The following is a 21,827-nucleotide window of genomic DNA, read 5'->3' on the forward strand; positions in this document are numbered from 1 at the left end:
TGGAGAGATATCCAGCTCAGAGGTTGAAAACACTGGCTGCTCTTACAGGGGACCTGGGTTCAGTTCCCAGCACCCACGTGGTGGCTAACAATAGCCAAAACTAGATTCCAAAGAATCCAACACCCTTTTCTGAACTCCACAGATATTGCACATATGTGGTGCACTTAGACACACACAGGAACCCACGTACACATAAAATAAATTAAAAAAATTTAACGATCTCAGCCCACTTTTCAGCCATATCACATAGCCCACTGAAGAACATAATGTAAACAACCACATTTTTATTGACACCTTTTGGAGCTAGGTTATATAAAATTCTAGAATAACACTCTACCAGAACAAATCAGATAGACTATCACAAATTCATTACAAAGAGAAAAATAGAAATATAAGTTCTCTTCAGCATACTTCACAATAAAGTGAAAAATGACACACTACTGTTCCAATGGATCATCTGCTCTCCAAATATCTTTTGGCTTTCCTTAAAGACAAAAATAAACTCTGGGACTTAAACTTCAATTTGATATCAATTCCTGAGAAACAATAAACCTTTTCCCAAATTTTCCTTAGAAATCCTTTGAAAATCAGCCTGAAAACTACCATTTATTCCAAAATCTTAGAACAAGAATAACAGTATTAAAAAGTAATGGTATTGTAAGCCATGGAAAATAATCTACATATCCACACAGTGAAGAATGAACAAATCATTTACTCTAAAGAAAAAATTAAATTCTCTGAATATTTTCCTAAGGAGAAGAAATGAGTGAGGTTGTTCAAGTGGCCTCGTGTTGCTTTACCATGTCATTTATTTGACCTCGGTGTCCAGAAAACTCTCTGACAATCTTCTTAGTTTCTATGTCCAGAACACTAATGGAGAAGTCATCCAGGGCAAGTCCCAGAATGCCACTAGCAAGACAAATGCACATGTTTTAGTAAACAAAGAAAAAAAAAATAAAACAAAGAACCCTGAATTGTGGTAGTCAAATATATCTTTGAGAAAATTAAACCAAATGCAGTTCTTTAATAAAATTGTCTGGTTTTCTCCTGCTTGGCAGTATGTACCTAAAAGTTTTCACCAAAACATGAAAATCTATCAACACAGAAAGTTTACCTGTCCCTATGCAGCAGCATCATATTTGGAGAGGAATCAAGGCTCACAGAATGGATTAAAATTTTGCTTTTAAAGTTCCAGAATTTGAGTAATCGTTCACTACCAGTTGTGACTGTCAGCTGGTTTAATCCATCCACTGCAACACCTCTAACAGATCCTGTATGAGCTTTGAAAGACATGTAAAAGTCAGAACTGACAGCATCTTCTAACAATATACCAAGAGTGATTGCTTTATCCAAATACCTAAATTCCCATTATTGATAAATATCTAAAATCTTGAAATCAACCTGCAATATAGGAGTAAGGAGAACTTTAATTCCTAGATGATACAGATCAGAATAGAAATCAGAAGGCTGGAGAGATGGCCCAGAGGTTAAGAGCACTGGCTGCTTTTGCAGATCCGGTTCAGTTCCCAGCACCCAATGGTGGCTAAAAACTCTAACTCCAGTTCCAGGAGATATGATGGCCTCTTCTGGCTGCCACAGGCATTGCATGTATGTAGTGCACTTACATACACGCAAGCAAAACATACAAATTTATAAAATAAAATAAATTAATAGATTGGCACCATGAAAGAGATTTCAAAAACACTTAAGATTTTGTCTGTCAGGTGTAGTAGCACACACCAGTAGTCCCAGCACTTGGGAGGCAGAGGCAGGTGGATCTCTGTGAGTTCAAGCCCAACCTGGTCTACATAGTGAGTTCCAGGTCACCTGGGACTACAGGGAGACCCGTCTCAAAAAGACCAAAAAAAAAAAAAAAAAGATTTTGTCTAATAGAAGGAAATAAAAATGATTGCATAACATTCTGAACACTTGCCATTAAAAATAGGTGTGATAACAATATTTTCCATATGGAGCTGTGTTAACCCATTCAAAACTTATTTCTAAGAAAGGAAAAACATTCACTACCTTTATCACTGCCAAAACGTCCTCTGTGTATTCCAGACTGCATGTTGTACACATCTACAGTTCCTGAGGAAAGGCCAATTACCGCAAAATTCCCACAAGATGTTATATCTACTGCCTTTAGGCAAGAAAAAGGAAACAATGAAATTTACAACACAGGCAAACTATTTTCATTATACTTCATGGTTTCTAAAATATTTTTCAATTTTGCATTTACTTCATTTAAAAAAGCATGATAGACGATTAATCTTCTATTCTAGTTTGTTTCTCTACTCCTGTGACAAAACACTGACCAATACCAACTTAGGGAGGAAAGGGTTTATTGAGTTTACATTTCCCAGGTCACAGTTCATCACTGAGGGGAGCCTAAGGTAGGAACTCACAGGAACCTGGAGGAAGGAGCTGTAGCACAGGCCATGGAGGAATGCTGATTACTGGCTTGCTCTCCTGGCCTCTACTCAACCTGCTTTCTTATGCAACACAGGCCACCTGCCCAGGGGTGGTACTACCTGTAGTGGGCTAGGCCCTCCCACATCATGAAACAATCAAGAAAATACCCCATAGACATGGTCACAGGCCAGCTCAATGGAGGCAATTCTCTAACTAAGACTCCCTCAACTCAGATGTGTCAAGCTGACACTAAAGCTATCCAGCATATCTTCTTAAACACAATGTATTATATTATAGTATATAATTCTACTGCCGTTTTAAAAATAAGTATGAAGAAATTAAGGTGGCAAAATATAACTAGTTAACTGAAATTTACAAAGTCAGGAGAATTTTCTAGTAGTTTTCATATCTGACATAAAACTGTATATCAACAACTAAATACTCAATAAAGAAATCCAAAATATTTGAAGCATGATATATTAGCAGGAACTATATAGTAACGACTACAAAATAAATGCACCATAATACTTAAAATATCAACATGTCACCAAGCTGTTTTCTATGCCAAGAATAAAAGACCCACTATATGTTGGGGTCATGGCCAGAGAAATAACTGAATGCCAATGTGCCAGCTATGATACCCAAGAGATAATACAAAAGACTTGAATTATACCAAATAAACAAATGGCTTCTAAGACTTTATTAAAAAACACTTAATTCAAAGTTAACGTGCCAGCAATATAAAATTGATATATTATTAGGCAAGACATACTTTCACAGCAATAGATAAAAATTCTGTGTATTTGCCGGGCATGGTGGTGCACGCCTTTAATCCCAGCACTCGGGAGGCAGAGGCAGGTGGATCTCTGTGAGTTCAAGGCCAGCCTGGTCTACATAGTGAGTTCCAGGACAGCTGGGGCTACAGGGAGACCCTGTCTCAGAAAGACCAAAAAATAAAAAAATAAATAATAAAAAAATTCTGTGTATTTATATTTTTCTAAATAATTAAAGCTTACTCCTTTTTTAATGAAAAAAGTATTTTGAATAAGGAATAAAAAACTATGTTTAAAACACTGGATCTTCTGAAATGGAACACAAACACAGTCTTACCTATTTGGAGTAGGAAATATTAATGCAATGTTGTAGAATTATATCCTTAAGAACTAATGGAGATATTAGGAATAAACTACCAGTAACAAGGGCCCCCATGGGTCCTATTATATTTTTCAGAACTTCTATTTATTTTAATAGGATTTATTAATGTTAGCAAGTCTAATTTCTTTCTCTAGTTTACTATTTAAATAGTAAATTATCTATTTAAATAGTAATTACTATTTAAATAGCAAATTATCTATTTAAATAGTAATTACTATTTAAATAGTAAATTATCTAAGACAGAATAACAAAGCAAAAATAAACTGTGAGTGTTACCTTTGAGTAACAATCTATAACAACTACTTCTCTTTATTTTGTAGTGTTTACTGGCTTTGTTCTAGGTAGCTGAGGCTGTTAGCATATGTTACGGATCTGTTGTACACTCCCTGCCCCATCCACACACCCATACTGAATATTCTAAGTGATCACTATATCCTATAATTTATGACTGTACATTTCAGAATGAGCTATCTTAGGTTTGAACTCCAGCTATATCACCTGCTAGTTTTACTGAATGAAGTCAGACATGTTATTTATTACACTGAGCCTCAATCTTACTGTCTACAATAAAGGCTAACAATACACTGTATCATAGGAGCATTGTGAGACTGTGAAATAATGCATGCTACCCAGGGAGCCTGGAATGAAGTGCCCAGAAAATATTAATCTCAATGATCTTTACTACTAGTGTGGGAACTGTCATTCACAATTATGCCAGTAAACTTCCTAAAGAAGCCTAACAATCCCTGTGGTTTAGAAAATTATATAAAAGCGTGACATGTTTTTCATACAAGAGGAGAGTATGCATACTTCTAATTTGTATGAAATAGGGCAAAATGTTGAATTATACTTTTAAAATGTTTACAAAAGCAGGTATTTCCTAAAAATTATTAGAACAAACAAGTTCATCAAGGTTGCAAGACACAAGACTGATATGCAAAAGTAAATTATCTTATTACACTAGTAATCAACAATCTAAAAAATTAAAAGCAATTCTACTTACACATTTTTAAAAACAAAATTAAAAAAATAAAAAACAATCTTAAAAATAAAACCCTAATAGTTTTTTTTTTTTTTTTTTGCAGAAATTAACAAGCTAATTGTAAAACTTATAGGACCAGAGGACCTAAAATAATCTGAAAAGAACAAACTTGGAAGAATCATACTTCCTGGCTCCAAAGCTTATTATAAAGCTGACACAGGACAGAGTAGCTATAAAGGACAGATAAATATGAACAGCCCATGAGCACACAAAAGGATGCTTAACACCTTAAGTCCTGCAGGAAATACAAATAAAAATCATACTGAGATACTATTTTACATCCAATCCTTAACTGAATAAATCTCTGCAAATTAGAAAACTGGATACTGTTAAGGCACATCTTCAATATGTTAAACCGTGTTCTTTGCATTAGTATAATCAGTAAACTTAAAAGAGAATGACCTAAGGATGGTGCTAAAGGAGAAAATGTAATAAACAAGCTAACTTACTGTTGCAGTGATGTCATCTGTCTTTAATTCTTTTGGCTTGAGAAAATAAGACCCTATTGTGGATCGTTGGTAATTCCAGGTTGAGCAAGACAGTTTACCTTGATGGCAAGCAATAATACCATCCCAGTCACTTTGACGAGCTTCCTCTAAACAGAATCAAAATCATAAATCAAAATTCTTGTAACTCTCTCATTCATTTACCTATCTGCTAAGCATCTAACATTCCACATTAGCAACTGGTACCAAGGGTACAAGAGTAAAACAAGCCAATTATCTCTAATAATAATCAACTTTCTAATACCCTGGCTGGGTGATAAAATCATATACATTTATAGTGTTGCTCATATGCATTGTGGAATGGCTAAATTACGCTAACAATCTAGCCATAGCTTTTGATCAGAAAGACTACAATCAAGTGTGATGGAATGAAGGAATTTTCTAAGAGCACTTAAGGTTACTGAGATTTAAGGAGAAAAATAATAGCTCACTGGGAGCTAAGGGTAGTAAGAGGTAGGAATCAGCAAGTGACAGGGATAGGAGCCCTACAGACAGGCCCACAATGACCCAGCAAAGCTGACGACAGCAAGTAAGAGAAGCGTCTTCTTGGAAGAGGTTGATGAAGAAAAAACTAGGTAATTACAAGTGGTCTCAAAAGTCACATTAAGACATGATTCCACCCTAAAGCCACTTAAGGGTTGTATGATTCAGATATATGTCTAGAAAGGTCATTTAGGCCCTCAGAAAACAGACAAGAAAGTGTTCAAAACAAAAACAAAGTAAAACAAAACTCTCAGTGATCAAGTTATTAAAGCAATCTTGAAATGACAACCTTAAGATAGCCATGGTGTCTACTTTTATCTTGATGGTTTTCAGTGGCCTCTTATCTGTGTACATTGTGTGTAAACTCCCTTCTTTGAAAACAGCTCTGCTCAAACATCATAGTATACTAAAATATCAGTGCATTTAGGTCTGATTAGAAATTACCCTCACAACTTGTTGCCTCAGTTCTCATCTTTCTTATATTAGCGACTTTCATATACCAGGCATGACAGAGTAAAAAGGATTATAAAATCAAATTCTATTAATGGCTATTATAAGAAAATGAAAAAGCCTGAGATTTACAGAAATGAGTTCACGCAAGAAAAAGCTTTTTCAGTGTTCACACAAGATCAGCATGCACTTGAGGTTACCTTCTGAATGTTCACAAAAAAATTTATTAAAATACAGGAAATACTGCATGACACGGGTACACTCACATACTTGCAGGCAATACACTCGTACACATAAAATAAAAATAAAATATTTTTAAAATGCAGGAAATAAAGATGTATAAAATAAAGGAGAACTGGGGCTGGAGAGATGGCTCAGCAGTTAAGAGCACTGGCTGTTCTTACAGAGGACCCAGGTTCAAATCCCAGTACCCACATGGCAGCTAACAACTGTCTATAACTCCAGTTCTAGGGGGCCCTCTTCTAGCCTCTGTGGGCATTGCATGACATGGGTGCACTTACATATATGCAGGTATAACACTCATACATACAAAATAAAAATAAACTTAAAAAATGCATTAACAAAACAAAACAAAATAATAATAAAATAAAGGAGAACTTACCAGCAGCAAACTTTGTGATGGGCGGAAGCCTTAATGACATTGTTTTCTGAAGTCCTTTACGTTTAACTCTCTTTTTATTAATTAATCCTGGGGTTGGGAGAAAGGACAACAGTCATGAATCCTTCACTGAAGACTGTACAACTTGAAGGAGGCTATGACACATTTGAGATGAGAAGAGCTGTGAAGGGGTCAAGTCTCTCCAATTTAATTCTGAGAAGAGATTATTTTAAATACACGAACAGAAAGGGTATTTGTTTGAAATGATGTCTCCTTCATATACCTTTAATTTAAAACTTCATCCTAAAGAGGAGATGGAGTAATGGTACTTCTTTCAGGTCTCTCACAGAATCTTTTTAAAAAATATTTTATTATTTTTATTTTATGTGTATGAGTGCCTGCATGCATGTAAGTGCACCCATGTCCTGCAAAGGTCAGAAGAGGGTGTTGGATCCTCCAGAACTGGAGTTATTAACCATCATGTGGGAATCAAACCCGGGTCCTGTGCAAGAGCAGCCAGTTAGGGGCTGAACTATCTCTCCAGCCCCTCTAACAGATTTTTGAACTTTTGTTTTGTGACCAGCAGCTTATTCTCTATCTTGAAAGTGACCTACCATGTCCCAAGCTCTTGTTGAATTTTTCATGTACTGTAGAAAATGACTGTAGAGTTCCATCTTGACCTATTGATAGGTACAGAAAATTCTTAAATCAAATTTCATCAAAACAATAGAACATGCGAATCACAGTTAGAAAGTTAGGTTCTATGTAAAGCTTAATGCTATACATTAGAACATTTCAAAGAGATTATCAGTCTAAAACTGTTTGTAAATGCCAAACAAAATGAATACCTAGCTTCTAGTTCTTAATATTTATTAGAAATAATGCCAAAAAGCAGAGACTCACTTGCACTTAAAATCTGCTGTCCATTTTGTCCATAATACCTGATCTTGGTAAGGGAAGCGCTATGTCCCATTCTGAATCTCAATAGTCGTCCTTCACCTGCAGGACCATCAAATATCCATATCTGCCAAGAAACACAAGGGTCAGTTTCTTCTACCATGTGCCATCTGATCTGTAAGTAGTTAAGTCATCTTCTAGGCACACTAACTGGCACTCTCAGAGCTTGCCATGTCACTGGCCCACGAGTGGGGATTGAGGAAAAAAAGACAATTCTTTCTCACTTCATAGCAGTCACATCCCTGGATGCTTTGGTTTCATCTATACCAATCTCATCCCATATTGCCTTCATCTTGAAAGTTAAAGGCTGATATATTAAAAGAGACCAATAATAATCCCAGATAATCCTAATACCCTGAGAGCATTGTCAGCGCCATTTGTAACAAGCAGCGGCTCTCTATGGAGAAACGTTAGCCCGGCTATTGCTGTGGAGTGTGCACTTCTCATTTGATTGATTAACTTTTTGTCTTCCAGGTCCCAGAGTCCAATATGACCACAAGGGCTTCCAGCTGCCATGATTGGATGACCATCTGTTAATCAAATAAAAACATTAACAAAACATGTATCTCCCAGAGAAAATTCTCTCAGGAATTATAAAAATAATTCACCTGCCAAATTTCAATGCCTTCTTCCTTAGTATGTTATTAAGTTCTATTAGGCCAAGCCAGGAGAAATCAACTCCTAAGAAAAATCTCCATTGCCCTTAAAATGAAGCATTCTAAGTATTCTTAATTCTTATGATTAACAGTTACCTGTGCGAAATGAAATGGAAGTAATAGGTCCCCAGTCCTGACGAAACTTCATTAATGTTTCATTAAACTTAATGTTGTGAATGATAACTTGACCAGACATAAGGCCAACGGCAACAACGTCCACAGCCGGTGCCTGAAAATTAAATTACCCAGCCTTTTATTTTCTCAAACAGCACTAATGTCAACACTCTTAATGGTATACACTATTATATGCAACTAAAAGAAATGAAATACCTTCTTAAAGGGAGCCAAATGAAAAACAAAAACAAAAACCAACCCACTAGTATTATCATTCTGGCATTAATAGTTAACATAAAAGTTTATTTAACCAGTTTTTTCCAAATTACTTCCTAGTTTCAATTCTGCTAGTCACTATCTCCTGTTTCAGTCCAACCCCTAAAACAAAGCTGACTCAGTAGGAAAAGAGTCACATAGAAAAGGAAGGCTATATGTGAATTTGCTAAAATTGATAAATAAAAGAAATGGAAAAAAAAAGGACCACCCCTAAAAACACATGCAGGCTTGCCATTAATATGGACATATAAATGACTGATTTATAAAGGAAGTAAACATTTATCAAAGGAAAATAGAAAAAGCATATAAAACACACCAAATTTTATAATTTTATATATATTACATATAATATATACACTATAACTAGTCTGTTCTTGCAATAATATTCTAAAATGATAATGGCCTTTATAAACACAACGGTCTAATATACAGGCTCTGTTATGAGTTTATGTTTTCTCACAAATGAACATCCAATATCATAGAATGAAATCAGCCTAAATATCTCATTAATATGTCCTTTAGTGTCTACTACACATCAGACTCTGTGTAGAGGCTGAAGCTAGCTGAAGGATCCCTTGTCCTCAAGATACTCAATCATCTGGTAACTTTGGAGTCCTGGGGTTTGGCATCAAAAAACAGAGTAGTGTCGATGGCAGTATAAGGGCATGAAGAAATGCATATAAATTGGGTAGATGGAGGCAGTACATATTTGGAGGGACAAGGGTACACTAGCAGACATGCCAAATAGTCTGCAGATGTACACTCATGCATACGTGTTTGGCTGATTCATAAAAACAAAAGCTACTTATTTATGAAAGAGTCTACTATTGAATAAAGATTAGAATTTGGGCCTCAATGATTTTAAATAGCAAACTTGGCAAAAACGTCTCTATATGACCTATAGCCGCCCTTCTATCACAGTAAACTCATTTTTTGTTCACCTAAGACACTGACCAACATGCTTGTAAAATAATCAGCAAATTCCAAGCACAAAAGATTCCACAAAACTTTTATAGGCAAAGCCATTATTATTCTCAATTACATTTCCAAAAATATTATTTTCTTAAGGTAAATGAATTCTCTCTCTCTCTCTCTCTCTCTCTCTCTGACAGTCTTCCTGTAGCCCCAGTTGCCCTGGAATTCACTGTGTAGACTAGGCTGCCCTCGAACTCACAGATCTGCCTGCTTCTACCTCCTGAGTGCTGGAATTAAATATGTGTACCATATCACCCAGTTTAATTTTTATTTAAATCTAAAAATATGGTTAATCTTGGAAACTAAAAGATTCTACAATTAGCCTTGTTTCTTTCACCCTTTCTACCTACCTTCTCTTTCATTTTGGTCTTTTTTTGAGACCGGGTCTCCCTGTAGTCCCAGCTAGCCTGGAACTTGCTATGTAGACCAAGTTGGCCTTCCGAGATTTGCCTGCCTCTGCCTCCCAAGTGCTGGGATTAAAGGTATGTGCCATCATGCTTGGAATCTTGTTTCCTCTTTAATAAAAAAATACTTACCTGCTGAAGGGCTGTCACTCCAACTTTCCACCCTGGAAATGTATATAGAAGTTTACTACAATAAAAAGAGTTAAAGATCATTATTTTTAGAGGCAAATAAACAAAACTTATGTGTTTTATGTATGCATATATATGTAACAATAATAATCAAAGAAGAGGACAAGACAATTTTCAGGGAGTCAGGGAGATAATGGCAGGAATTGGAAGGGGACTGGGACTAGAAAGGGTGGAAATAATGCAAGCAAAATACTCATGCATAAGCCAGGCGTGGTGGCACATGCCTTTAATCCCAGCACTCTGGAGGCAGAGGCAGGCAGATCTCTGTGAGTTCAAGGCCAGCCTGGTCTACATAATGAGTTCCAGGACAGCTGGGGCTACAGGGAGATCCTGTCTCAGAAAGACCAAAAAAAAAAAAAACTCATGCATAAAATTCTCAAAAATTAAAAAAAAAAAAACTGTTCCCTTATTTCAGTTAGCTTCAATCATAACATGCAATTAATTCTCAAATTTTAGTATTAATATGCTAAACTTGAACACTTAAAATATGAAAAAAATTCTTGAGATTCAATACTCTAAGAACATATATTAATTTACTTAGTATTTAAAATACAGAAATCACATTAAGTAAATAGTATCAGTATCACTATTTTCCAGAAATTGGTATGACCTAATTAAGCTAAGGTACACAGTAAGTAATGGACTGCAGATGGATTTTAGAGCCCAAGATTCCAGAATGCATCTGGACTCCATCGCTCACTATGTACCTTAGCTTAATTAAATGTAGCTCTCAACTCCCATCAAAGAAGCTTCTTTTTGCAACAGATGAAGATCACTACAATGATCTGGTCAAAATATAGAGAATAAGTGTCTGTGAGGTACCCAGTACTGGGTGGAAACATCTACAACACAATCTCTACACCTAAGGCTCAGGGAGCATCGCAGAAGAGGGGGCAGGGTAAGAGCCAGAGAGATAAGACACCTGCTGCTAATGCATTCTAGACAAGATAGAGAAGCTGTACCAATGAAATCTCCATAGGATGGCAGTTGAATAAGATTTGCATAATAACAAAACCAGTTGACATGCCAAGATGAATGGAGGAAATGTCATGGGGTCCTATACCCAAAAGAGTTACAGGCAGTCAAAAGATGCTTAAGGAGGGAGAATTAGCTCTCTCCAGGAATTAGCTCCATGGGAGGTTATCTAATCCCAATGGGCACCACTAAATGTACCATATGTATGCATATTTATGAACGTATGCACGTATATATAACAATAATAATCAAAGATTAGGACAAGAAACTGAGAGAGAGTAGAGGGACATGGGAGGAGTTGGAGGGAAGACTGGAAGGGTAGAAATAAAGCAAATATAATACTCATGTATGAAATTCTCAAGAAAATACAGACAAAATGAAATGTTCAAGTATTAAAAAAACTATGAGTAAATGCAACTTTAGAGCACCAAAAAAAAAAAAAGAACATAGGCAGATCTCGTTTTTTACCACTAATTTATTTCTAGAAACAGCTCCACTGATGAAAAGACATCAATCTTTAATTTGTAAAATATATGAACTGTATAAGGAAAACAGTGATGGCACTCTAGGTTTCAGAATCAAGCCATCAATGAGGCCATGAAACAGATCTGACACATTAACACTCATCTAATTATTAAATCATTTATTCAATTATGCAAATGGACATAGATTACTCAACTACACAGTAGATACATAAAGTATAGCAAACAATGTGCATAAATAATCTAAGAAAATGACTTTAAGGATACAAACATCTCTGTCAAGATCTCTGAGTCTAGAAGTAGGCAATCAATGGTGTTTGCTATGTTCAGCTGAAATACTGAATCAAAACTAAGGATGAGGATAAATATCAAGCCTTCCCTTTCCAAATTTATAAAGGCTTTAAAAAGAGCAATTAGGGAGGGAGTCAAACATTTTTGTTCTTTACCTCGTGAGAGCCTTCTCTACAGCTATATATGGACTCTCTCTCGTCACTGAACCATTACTATACACTTTTCAGTGGGTATTCACAAAGTTGCTTATCATGTACGAGGAGAACATGCCAGCTTTCACATGTGTTGTCATGAGCAACATTTCAAAGGCAGTCCCATAGGGGAGAAAGAATTAAGAGACCTCATAATCCTTTAGGAAGAAGTATAAGGAAAAGGTGAAACCTGTGTTATTTTAAAACAAAGTGCTTACTTGGATTTTACATTCCATAACTGCAGACTTCCTTGTTCACTGCCCAGTAGTACTTTATTCAAGTAGGTACTTGGATGTAAAATTGTAGAAATTTTAAAAACTGACTTATCAAAAGTCAACTGCAGGTATTCTTCTGCAAAAGTTAAAGATACAAGAAACATAATTTTTGTTTATGAAATAGTTTACTACATTTTTCATGAACCTGTATCTATTTTTAAAGCAAATCTATCACATCAGAGACTTGTCTGTTAATATAAACCAAAGACTTACATATTAAGCTATAAACATTTTAAAAGGCAATTTTTTTATTTTCTGAAAGACATACAAGTGCCACAACATGCATGTGAAGGTCAGAGGATAGCCCATGGGCGTCAGTTCTTTCCTACCATGTAGGTCCCAGGGATCAAACTCAGGCCACTGGGCTTGATAGCTAATGCCTATACTTGCTGAGCCATCTCACCAGCCTTTTAACCTATAAACATTTCTTGGGAAATAAGATAAGTATGATGGAGTAGTAAATTTGACAGTCATTCAGACTATCAAAAATGATCAACAAGTTCTAGTATAAATACTACTCAAAGTTATATTGACAAATTTGCAGAAACGACTAAAAAATGATCCTGTGGATCAGCATTAAGATTTTTATAACTCAATAAAGAGGCAGTAAAGAATGCTCTAAATGAAAAGCAAAGTATGTATAAAGCTCTATGGTCCACTCATATGTAATGAAAAGAGGCAAATCTCAGTGAAACCAACAACAGTGCTTATCACACATTTCCTCAGAACTTCTAATACACAGGAAAATAATTCGTAACCCCGTGGAGTTGGGGAGTGGCATAGTACACAGTCACATCCTATGCGATCAGAAATTCTTATAAATCTTAGGTTTATTATATTTAAAATTCTTGTGCTTTTGTTTTAAATTTTAGTTTGTGATTAAAATAATATTTCAAGTAATTTGAAATAATATTTCAAGTATTTGAGTAATGTAGACTCAAAGAAGGCACAACAGAAAGCATATATACGGGCGAAAGGGTACACACTATGTGGAATGCTGCTTTAAATGCTTTTGGGATTCTGTTCCCTTTCATGCACAAAGAGAAAACAATGGGCTACTAATTTCAATGAGGACATAGAATAACTTCCACTAGTGCAATCTCTAAGATACTACTAAAACATATTCATTGTTCAATAGACTGCTAAGAGGTAATATAAACTAAAAATGCAAACAAATAATGGAAAGCTGGGGATTTCTGGCATTAAATTCCTAACCTTTGAAGAAACATAATCTCTTAAAGAAAGTGTTACTGCACTTAAAAGGCACTGACTCATACCCTTTAAAAAGGATGTATCCTTAAGGTTGCACCATCTTCAAGTTCAACTACCAGAATCTCTTTGAAGATAGTAACCATGAATGACTCAAATATGAAGGTGTACCAAAATTCACTCCACACAGAGAACACTGCAACACATCACTAACCTTGGAGATCTCCAGTGGAAAAAAAGAGTAGCTGAGATGAGCACACGACAGGTTGCAAGTAGTTCACAGAGTATAATTGCTCACTTAGAACCCTTCTTCTCATACATGCTAAACATTCTGGTTTTTATTCTGTACATGTGAAGCCTTTAGTATAGAGATGATGTTTTTCCAGATTTTTAATTTTAACTATAGATAAACATATAATGTCTCAAGATAAATAAATTCTTACCTTCTGAATATATGTGCCAAATAATAAGAACGCAGTCAGTATCAACAGAGATAATGTGATCCCCAAAGGGTTGCAAAAGATGGATTTCTGCCTTATGACCCTTAAAGGTATGTACTACCTATAATGTCAGTTTAAAAGAAATTCATATTATTCATTCATCATGTAATATTGTCATATTATCCAAAAAGCATGTTAATAATAAAAATGTTCATGTTAAGCAATATAGTCCAATTTTTGATTATGTGAGTTAGATGATCAAATAATAAGGAACCAAGCCGGTTCATCTGCTGCCTCAGCCAGTTCAATAATAAGGAAGTACAGAATGGGACACAACAGAAATGAGAGCTCGAGGGCTCACCTTCTCTTACTGCAGTTAGGGAAGTGGCACATAGGCCCATCACCAATTCAAACAGCGCAATACCCTGCAACTCAGAGAAATGGCATGCTACAGAACCCTGGTCTCCATAGTTCTACTAGTAGCTGCCTTCCAGATGAGATGGTAGAGGTAGGTATAAAATACTCAGATCTTTCTGCTTTGCCACAGACATTTTACAGGGGCTGGTCCTTTCATAGCTTAAGCTTTCCCCTTTAGGGCTTTAGTTCCCACCAGGCTCCAATAATACTACTCTACTCCTTGGGTCTTTGGTCGAAGAAGTAGTCAGTTTCCCTACAGAGAGCCTCTGATAGGCTCCCAGGCTTTACTCTGTTCCCCTAACCCTGAACACATCATGAATACAGATCTTTCATTAAAGTTTCTGTATCTGCATGCATACATGCTTACATATGCAAACATATATATGGGTGCATACGTATATGTGTACACACACACACACACACACACACACACACACAAAACCTTTCTTTCTCCAGAAAACTAACTTAAATCAAAAAGAACAACAAAACAAGTTAAAACATTCAGCAATACAAACCTCTTTGTTACGGGCAAATGCAGAGAAAACAGTCCCATAAGCAGCAAAGACTAGCCTCCCATCAGCTGCCAGACAGCAGATATCCTGTGGTACAGAGTTGCCTAGAAGAAAATAGAAAAGAATTACTGATTTTTTAAGATCATGGAACAACTGGAAATCTTAAGTATACATGTAACATTTTCATGGCTACAGATAGATAAGAAGTACAGATTCAAATTAAAATGGAACCCAAAAATCAGAGTATAACATTTTGACTTTGGTGTTATAAATACATGACTGACTGATAAAACAAACATAATGCTAAAGAAACAAAAAGAAGTTTTTTGAAGTACTTGGGAAAAGCATCAGCACTTCATATATGAAACTCTGGCAGACAGACATCTAGCTACCACGGCGAGTTCACTAATAACTCCAGGAAAACTTTAAAAGTAAATCACAACCTAGATGTTTGGATCAATCCCAAGAAACTCCATATGGTAGTCTACACACTGACCCTTAAAATAATTAAGCACAATATGGATTTCTACTCAAGTCTTTTCCAAGGGTCACACGTCTATCCCCTCTAGCCATTTCTCACATGATAGGATTTCTTAACTCCCCTCTCACTACTATGGTTATGTGTTCCTTTCCTTTCTTGTGGCTCCCTTGGGCTGAGGGGTTAGTAGACAGAGGACACCTTCAGTACTTTTTATGCTGCACATTTCACTTGGGGAGTTAGGCTCCATAACAGTATTTTCACAGAACTATCACTTCACTTACTCAATTTCGTTTACTCTCTTCTGCTTACTTACGTATCAAACAAAAATACAAGTTTATCTGACATACACAATGGATTCCTTATTAAGTCTTCCATCTCACAAGGATTATATTTGAAGAGCCAGTTCCTCATCTCTATCAAGCCCTTTCTTCTATTAAAGAATTTTTTGTTTGTTTGTTTTTTACTTCTCACTGGGGGTTAAAAATTGAGACCCTCCTTTACAGCAGAAGGAAGGAATGAAAAGAAACAGAAAAATGACTATTCAGCAACGATCATACTAGTAACAGATCCAGGGAAATCCCATCAGTAAGTACTAAAGCAGTGAGAGAAACTCTGAAGAGTCAAGATAGTCTCTCAATGTACCTTACCACAAAATATTTAGTCCAACTTAGGGGAAAACAGTAAATTTAAAGAGGAGTCTCCTGACAGATTTCACCTTTACTCAAATCACCAGTCCTCCTTGACAGGAAAGGAACTAATCAACAGCATGTTATCTCCTGACAGGCAATGAGAATTCAGCACCACAGCTTTGTTATTCCTGCCAAAGTGCATAACCTAAATCCAGAGAACTCCAAAGGAACAACATTAGGAAAGCCTGCACACTTTAGAAACACCATAGCTGTACGATTCTGAATACAGCAAAAACAAAACTAAGCAACATGACAACTGATAATAAAACATGCAAACATGGTGGCTGGAGGGCTGGCTCAGGGGTTAAAAGTGCTGCTCCTGCAGAGGAACTGGGTTCAGTTCCTGGCACCCTCTGGAGGCTCACAACATCCTTACTTAACTTCAGGTCCAGGGAATCCTATTACCTCTTCTGGCCTCTGCAGGCTGTTATATACAAGGAGACAAAGCACTCCATACATATAAAATAAAAATAAATATTTTTAAAAAACATGCAAACTTGCAAATTCAGAAGAAAGTCCACTTACTTACTGCAATCAGACTAAGTTTCTGAACCTGTTAAAAAAAAAAGAGGAGGGGGATTAAACAAATTTTCATTAACAAGATCCTAAGATTAAGCTATTATCTTGCACATAAATTTGCTATCCTGTCCTTCCTGAGATACTGATCCTGAGCTTTCATTATTAGGAAAGAGTCCATTTTCAGCAACTTTGTCAGGAGTGGTGATAGAAGGACAGGCAGTTTAGATTCCGTAACACCATTTTCACGAAACTATCACTTCACTTCACCTTTTTCAAAAAAATATATATTTATTATTTTTATTTTTTGTGTATGAGTGTATTGCCTGCATGTATATACGTGCACCTGTGTCATGCAATGCCCATGGAAGTCAGAAGAGGATGCCGAATCCCCTGGAACTGGAGTTAGGACAGTTGTTAGCTACCATGTGGGTGCTGGGAATCAAAGCCCAGTCCTCGGCAAGAGCAGCCAGTGCTCTTAACCGCTAAGCCATCTCTCCAGCCCCACTTCACTTTCTTATTGAACTTCGTTTACTCTCGTCTGCTTATTCACCTCTTAAAAAAAAAAAAAAAAGGTTATCTGTAAAGGCTTTGTGGGTCATACAGACTGTGCTGCATGGAAGCAAACACAAATACTAAACAAGTGTGCATGGTTAGACTCCAATGAACGTCTATGTATGAATAAAGTCTGACTTTATTAGTTTATGTCATGAAATAGTTTGATCCTCTTCCAGTTTTTTTATAAAAGCATGAAAACCATTCATAACTCTTGGATGGCACAAAAATAGTGGGCAGACTAATTTGCAGACTCTAAGTTCCTGATATGAGTGTGTGGCTACTAATCCAGCTGTGTGACTTCAGGACTTTCACGTAACTGTGCACTGCACATTCCTCTTCTGAAAAAAAAAGGGGGGGGGGATTAAAATGCATATATACATAATGGGATTATGAGAATTCAGTAAATTTCTGTGAAATAGAATGGAATCCATTATATAGCAAATGTTCAATAAAAACTAGGGACTATCACATCACCACATCCTATCAAAACTCATCTACTTTTCCGAAATGTACAATAATCTATAGGAAGTCTAACTGCAGACTTTACTAAGCCATGGCCAGAGGACAAATGGTAGAACAAGTTAGTTATACAAGTGACCTGGGTGTATTAGTACCTTGAACCCAGAAGTGTCATATTTTTATTCTCGAGTTATTTCCAGTTTCAGAGTCCAACGCACTGGTTGGTATGAGCAGCCTACAGTCTTTATATAATGATGTCATCGTGTGAGAAAATCTAAAAATCTCCCAAGTGTTAGGATTAAAGGTGTGTAACACCATGCCCCACCAGTGTGCCATCGTTATAAACAACTTTTAGTGTTTGTATCACCAGTACAAATACAATGAGATATTAACCAATTTGACTGAGTAAACTTCAATATATCAGATAAGTAAAAGTAGAATTTTTATAAAAGTTCTAGCCATAAATTTTTCTAACCATGGGGTTTGTTTGGAGGCAGAGTATAGGGCAAAATGTATGTCTGTAACAGAGTATCAAATAAGTACTAGACCAAAGACCATTTCTAGAACTCCTCTAAGAGAAAGAAAAGTAACACTTCAGGTAGGAAACTTCTAGTTTATACAACGTTGCTACATGATAAGGACGTCTACCTTGAAAAGTGGTTACTACAGGTCTTAAAACGGAACTGCCAGACACTTGAAGGTAGGTTGAAAATGCAGAAAAGTTTAACGAAACAGCATGTCTACCAAATGTGGTGTCCCCTAAATCTTGATCTCACCCTTATCCCATTTCTCCTAACCCAGATTTTGTTGCCAATTATGTCTGGTTGTTACCCAAAATGTCTTACAACTCTTCCTCTTATAGTTAAAAAAAAAAAACTATGAATAACAGGTCTCGTCCTGACAAGAATGTAAACACATAGATCGCCACCGAAATGAAAGAAGCTCTGGTTTTTCCCTTGACCAGAAGATGCCTCGGAAACTGGTGCCCAGGTGGACTGTACGGGCTACTGACAACAGCACGTGGATGTACTGAGAAGTGCAGAACGTGAGGGATTATGCAACAGTCAAAAGGGAAACCCTCGGAGGTGGGAGGAGAAAGTGGGGCAGCAGCGGGACCCAGGGGATTCCCGGGAAGCTGGCGGAGGAAACCACTCACGTCATACGTGTGGAAGCTCTTGCCCACGCAGGTCGTCACGTAGAAGCGGCGCTTGAGAGCGCTGTACCGCACCACGTGTGGAATGTCGTTGCTGAACAGCCCCAAGGCCCGGAACCCCGCGAACAGCGCGCTGGCGGTGCGGCCTTCCCCGCCGCTCTCCATCTCTGCTGTGGCCGGGCTTCGGTTCCGCTCGCGTACGGTCTAAAGCCGGCACCCGGCTCTTCAGCGCGCCTCGGGGAGCATTACTTTTAGGAGACTGGCGAGTGCTTCCGGGATCCGGTGCCAATTATGTTTGCACAAACTGCATCGGTGTAACACAAAGTGCGTTCCCTTCGGAACCCGCATGAGATGTGCAACTTTGGTTCCGCAGGTCTCATTTTTCTGGCATGTCGCTTATTAGCCTTCTTCTCTTGGTCCCAGAGGAAAGGAATCACTTTCAGGTGGGACACTACTGGCGAGGAGAGACAAGGGAAGCGGTCAAACAGGGTGGCAAAGTCAGCAAAGACCGAAATGGAATAGGTTAAAAATGTGATTGTAAAAAAATGTAAAAACTTGAGACTGGAGAATATTTGAACACTGGATTTTGTTGAGAAATTGAAGTGAATCTTCAATTGTATTTGTTGAGAAATTGAAGTGACCCCCGCCCCCAGTATCTCCTTGTAGCCCCAACTGGCCTGGAACTCACTATGTAGACCAGGCTGACCTCGATCTCACAGAGATCCGCCTGCTTCTGTCTCCCGAGTGCTGGAATTAAAGGCTTGTGCCACTATTCCCAGCAAGAAATTGAAGTTAATTTTAAGTGATGGTAGTATCGTGACTGTTTTTAAAGTTCTTTATGGTTAGAAAATACATATTGATATGTGCACACATGTATAGTGTTCGAGCCCGTTGTGACATAGGCCTGTAATCCTAGTTGCAGGAGGCCGATGGCCAGTTGAAGGCCACCCTGGCCTACATAGTTCTATTCAAAAAAGAAAAAAAAAAGTGTAAGAATTGAGAATGGGAATGGGACTAGGTTTAGATGAAGTTTGACTGATAATTGTTGAACTTACAAAATAGCATATGTGACTTTATATATATATATATGTATATATATATATATACATATATATATATATATATATATATGGTATAAACCCTCAGAGTGGTTATCTCTTCCCCCAGAAGCTATCAGCTGCCAATAGCTCTTCATTAAGGGGTGGGGCCTGGAAAGCACCTGCCCCATCTGTCCCAGAATTTTGGCTAGCTTGGTCTTGTGCACATTACCACAACGCTCTTAGTTAATGAGTGTGATGGTGGTCAGGTTATGTCCAAATGACAGCATTTCACAGCACTCATCCCCTTCCTCCAGCCCTTACATTCTTTCTACTCCTGTGATACTCCCTGAGCCTTGGCAGGAGTTGGGGGGGTGGTTGATAAAGGTGGTTGATGACTGAAATTATCCATAATATTTTCTGGGGTGGCTGGATGGTTCAGCTGGTTCACCACATCTGTACATATAAGAAGATCTTAAAAAATCAAAAATAAAAATATTTTCTGGGGCTGGAGAGATAACACAGTTGGTAAAGTACCTGCCACACAAACAAGGACCCAAATTCAGTTGCCCAGCACTCACAAAAATCCCAGTTTGGATCTCTATGAGATCGAGGCTAGCCTGGTCTACATAGTGAGTTCCAGACCAGCTGGGGCTACAAGGAGACCCTATCTGAAGAAGCAAGCAAACAAACAAAAATCCAAGGATGGTAGCACTCCCCTGTAACCTTGGTAGGAGGGTGGGATAGGGTGAAAGTATGGAGGTCAAAACAGGTGGAAACATGAAGCTCGTTGACCAACTAGCCAAGCAAATTCATGAACTTCAGGTTCAGTAAGAGACCTTGGCTCAATGGAGGAAGAATAACTGACTTTGACCTTGAGTCCTCACACCCCACACCAGCAAGTAAGTACACATCACACACACCACCACCATATTCATACCAAACTTTCCCCCCATATTTTTACTGAGTTCACTGACACCATAAAGATTGGAGTACAGATAACTTGTTTAATTTTTTACTTCTGAGTTGTTAGTGGGGAAAGTGGGATTCCTTGTCTTGTCAATCAGTAATTTAAGAAGCAACTCAGAAGAAGGAAGCTAGAGGACAGTTTTATTAGTGTTTGAAAGAAAAACCTCAGGGCAGGCAAGCTGTAAATCTCAGTAGCTACCTAGAGGAGAAAGGCAGAGAAGAGGAAGAGAAAACCATGCAGCGGTAAGGGGGACAAGCAGTGAAATGACAGGCGGACAGCTTCAGAGAAATCGAGGAGGCACAGACTGTCCAGAAAAGCGTGCCCAGATCTTGGCAAATATGTGGAAGGTGGAGGAAGGAAGGGGAGAAGGAAGAGGAGTTGTAGGAGTTGTTGCATGTGGCTTACTTCTTGAGTATTTCAGTAAAAGGCTGACCTTAGCAGAGCTGCTCAGGCTCTAGAAGTGACTGCCCAGAGGGCAGGGATTTGGGGAAGCAAAAGTTCATCATCTGATTAAGGGAGTTATTGCTTCCATCTCTTTAGCATGACTTTAGTTGAATCACCCTTTCTGATGGGTGGTCTCTTTGTCAGGTTATTGGTAGGCCCAGCTAGATTAACTCTTCTCTTGTGAGTAGCTTGGAATGTTAGGTCTCCACTCAAGGCCAGGGGTATATTTCATTCTTTGGACCAAGAAAAAATAGCTTTCCCTTAATGGGCCAAAACAGAGCCCTGATCAAGGCTACTATAACATTTCCCGTCAGAATAGCTAACCCTGTCATCATTTATTAGGCTGGACTGAAATTGGGAAAGTGTTATAACCCATTCCCACCATGAAAATCCAGAGATCTAGTTCTAAAGCTGTTCACAGAATAGATTAGTGCCTGGACTGGTTTCAGCAACATCTTCAAATGTATCCATCAGGAAAGGGTGCTCATTT

General features: G+C 37.6%; 1 protein-coding gene across 1 annotated transcript in view; it reads right to left on the reverse strand.

The window, feature by feature from the left end:
* The window catches only part of Wdr36 (WD repeat domain 36), a 33,841-nt gene extending 14,658 nt beyond the window's left edge, over positions 1 to 19,183 (reverse strand). The window contains exons 1-15 of the mRNA XM_008856008.2: positions 18,890 to 19,183; positions 16,726 to 16,753; positions 15,034 to 15,134; positions 14,105 to 14,222; positions 12,396 to 12,528; positions 10,182 to 10,236; positions 8,377 to 8,509; positions 7,979 to 8,154; positions 7,571 to 7,691; positions 7,282 to 7,347; positions 6,671 to 6,757; positions 5,059 to 5,204; positions 2,026 to 2,140; positions 1,115 to 1,280; positions 801 to 909 (exon numbers count right to left, since the gene is read on the reverse strand). Of these exons, the coding sequence (XP_008854230.1) occupies positions 801 to 909; positions 1,115 to 1,280; positions 2,026 to 2,140; positions 5,059 to 5,204; positions 6,671 to 6,757; positions 7,282 to 7,347; positions 7,571 to 7,691; positions 7,979 to 8,154; positions 8,377 to 8,509; positions 10,182 to 10,236; positions 12,396 to 12,528; positions 14,105 to 14,222; positions 15,034 to 15,134; positions 16,726 to 16,753; positions 18,890 to 19,051 (1,716 nt within the window). The 5' untranslated portion in view covers positions 19,052 to 19,183. The remainder of the gene's footprint in view (positions 1 to 800; positions 910 to 1,114; positions 1,281 to 2,025; positions 2,141 to 5,058; positions 5,205 to 6,670; positions 6,758 to 7,281; positions 7,348 to 7,570; positions 7,692 to 7,978; positions 8,155 to 8,376; positions 8,510 to 10,181; positions 10,237 to 12,395; positions 12,529 to 14,104; positions 14,223 to 15,033; positions 15,135 to 16,725; positions 16,754 to 18,889) is intronic.
* Positions 19,184 to 21,827: the final 2,644 nt, after the last annotated feature.

Source organism: Nannospalax galili, unplaced genomic scaffold, assembly GCF_000622305.1.
Source record: "Nannospalax galili isolate Female #2095 unplaced genomic scaffold, S.galili_v1.0 scaffold27, whole genome shotgun sequence".
Lineage (NCBI taxonomy): Eukaryota > Metazoa > Chordata > Mammalia > Rodentia > Spalacidae > Nannospalax > Nannospalax galili.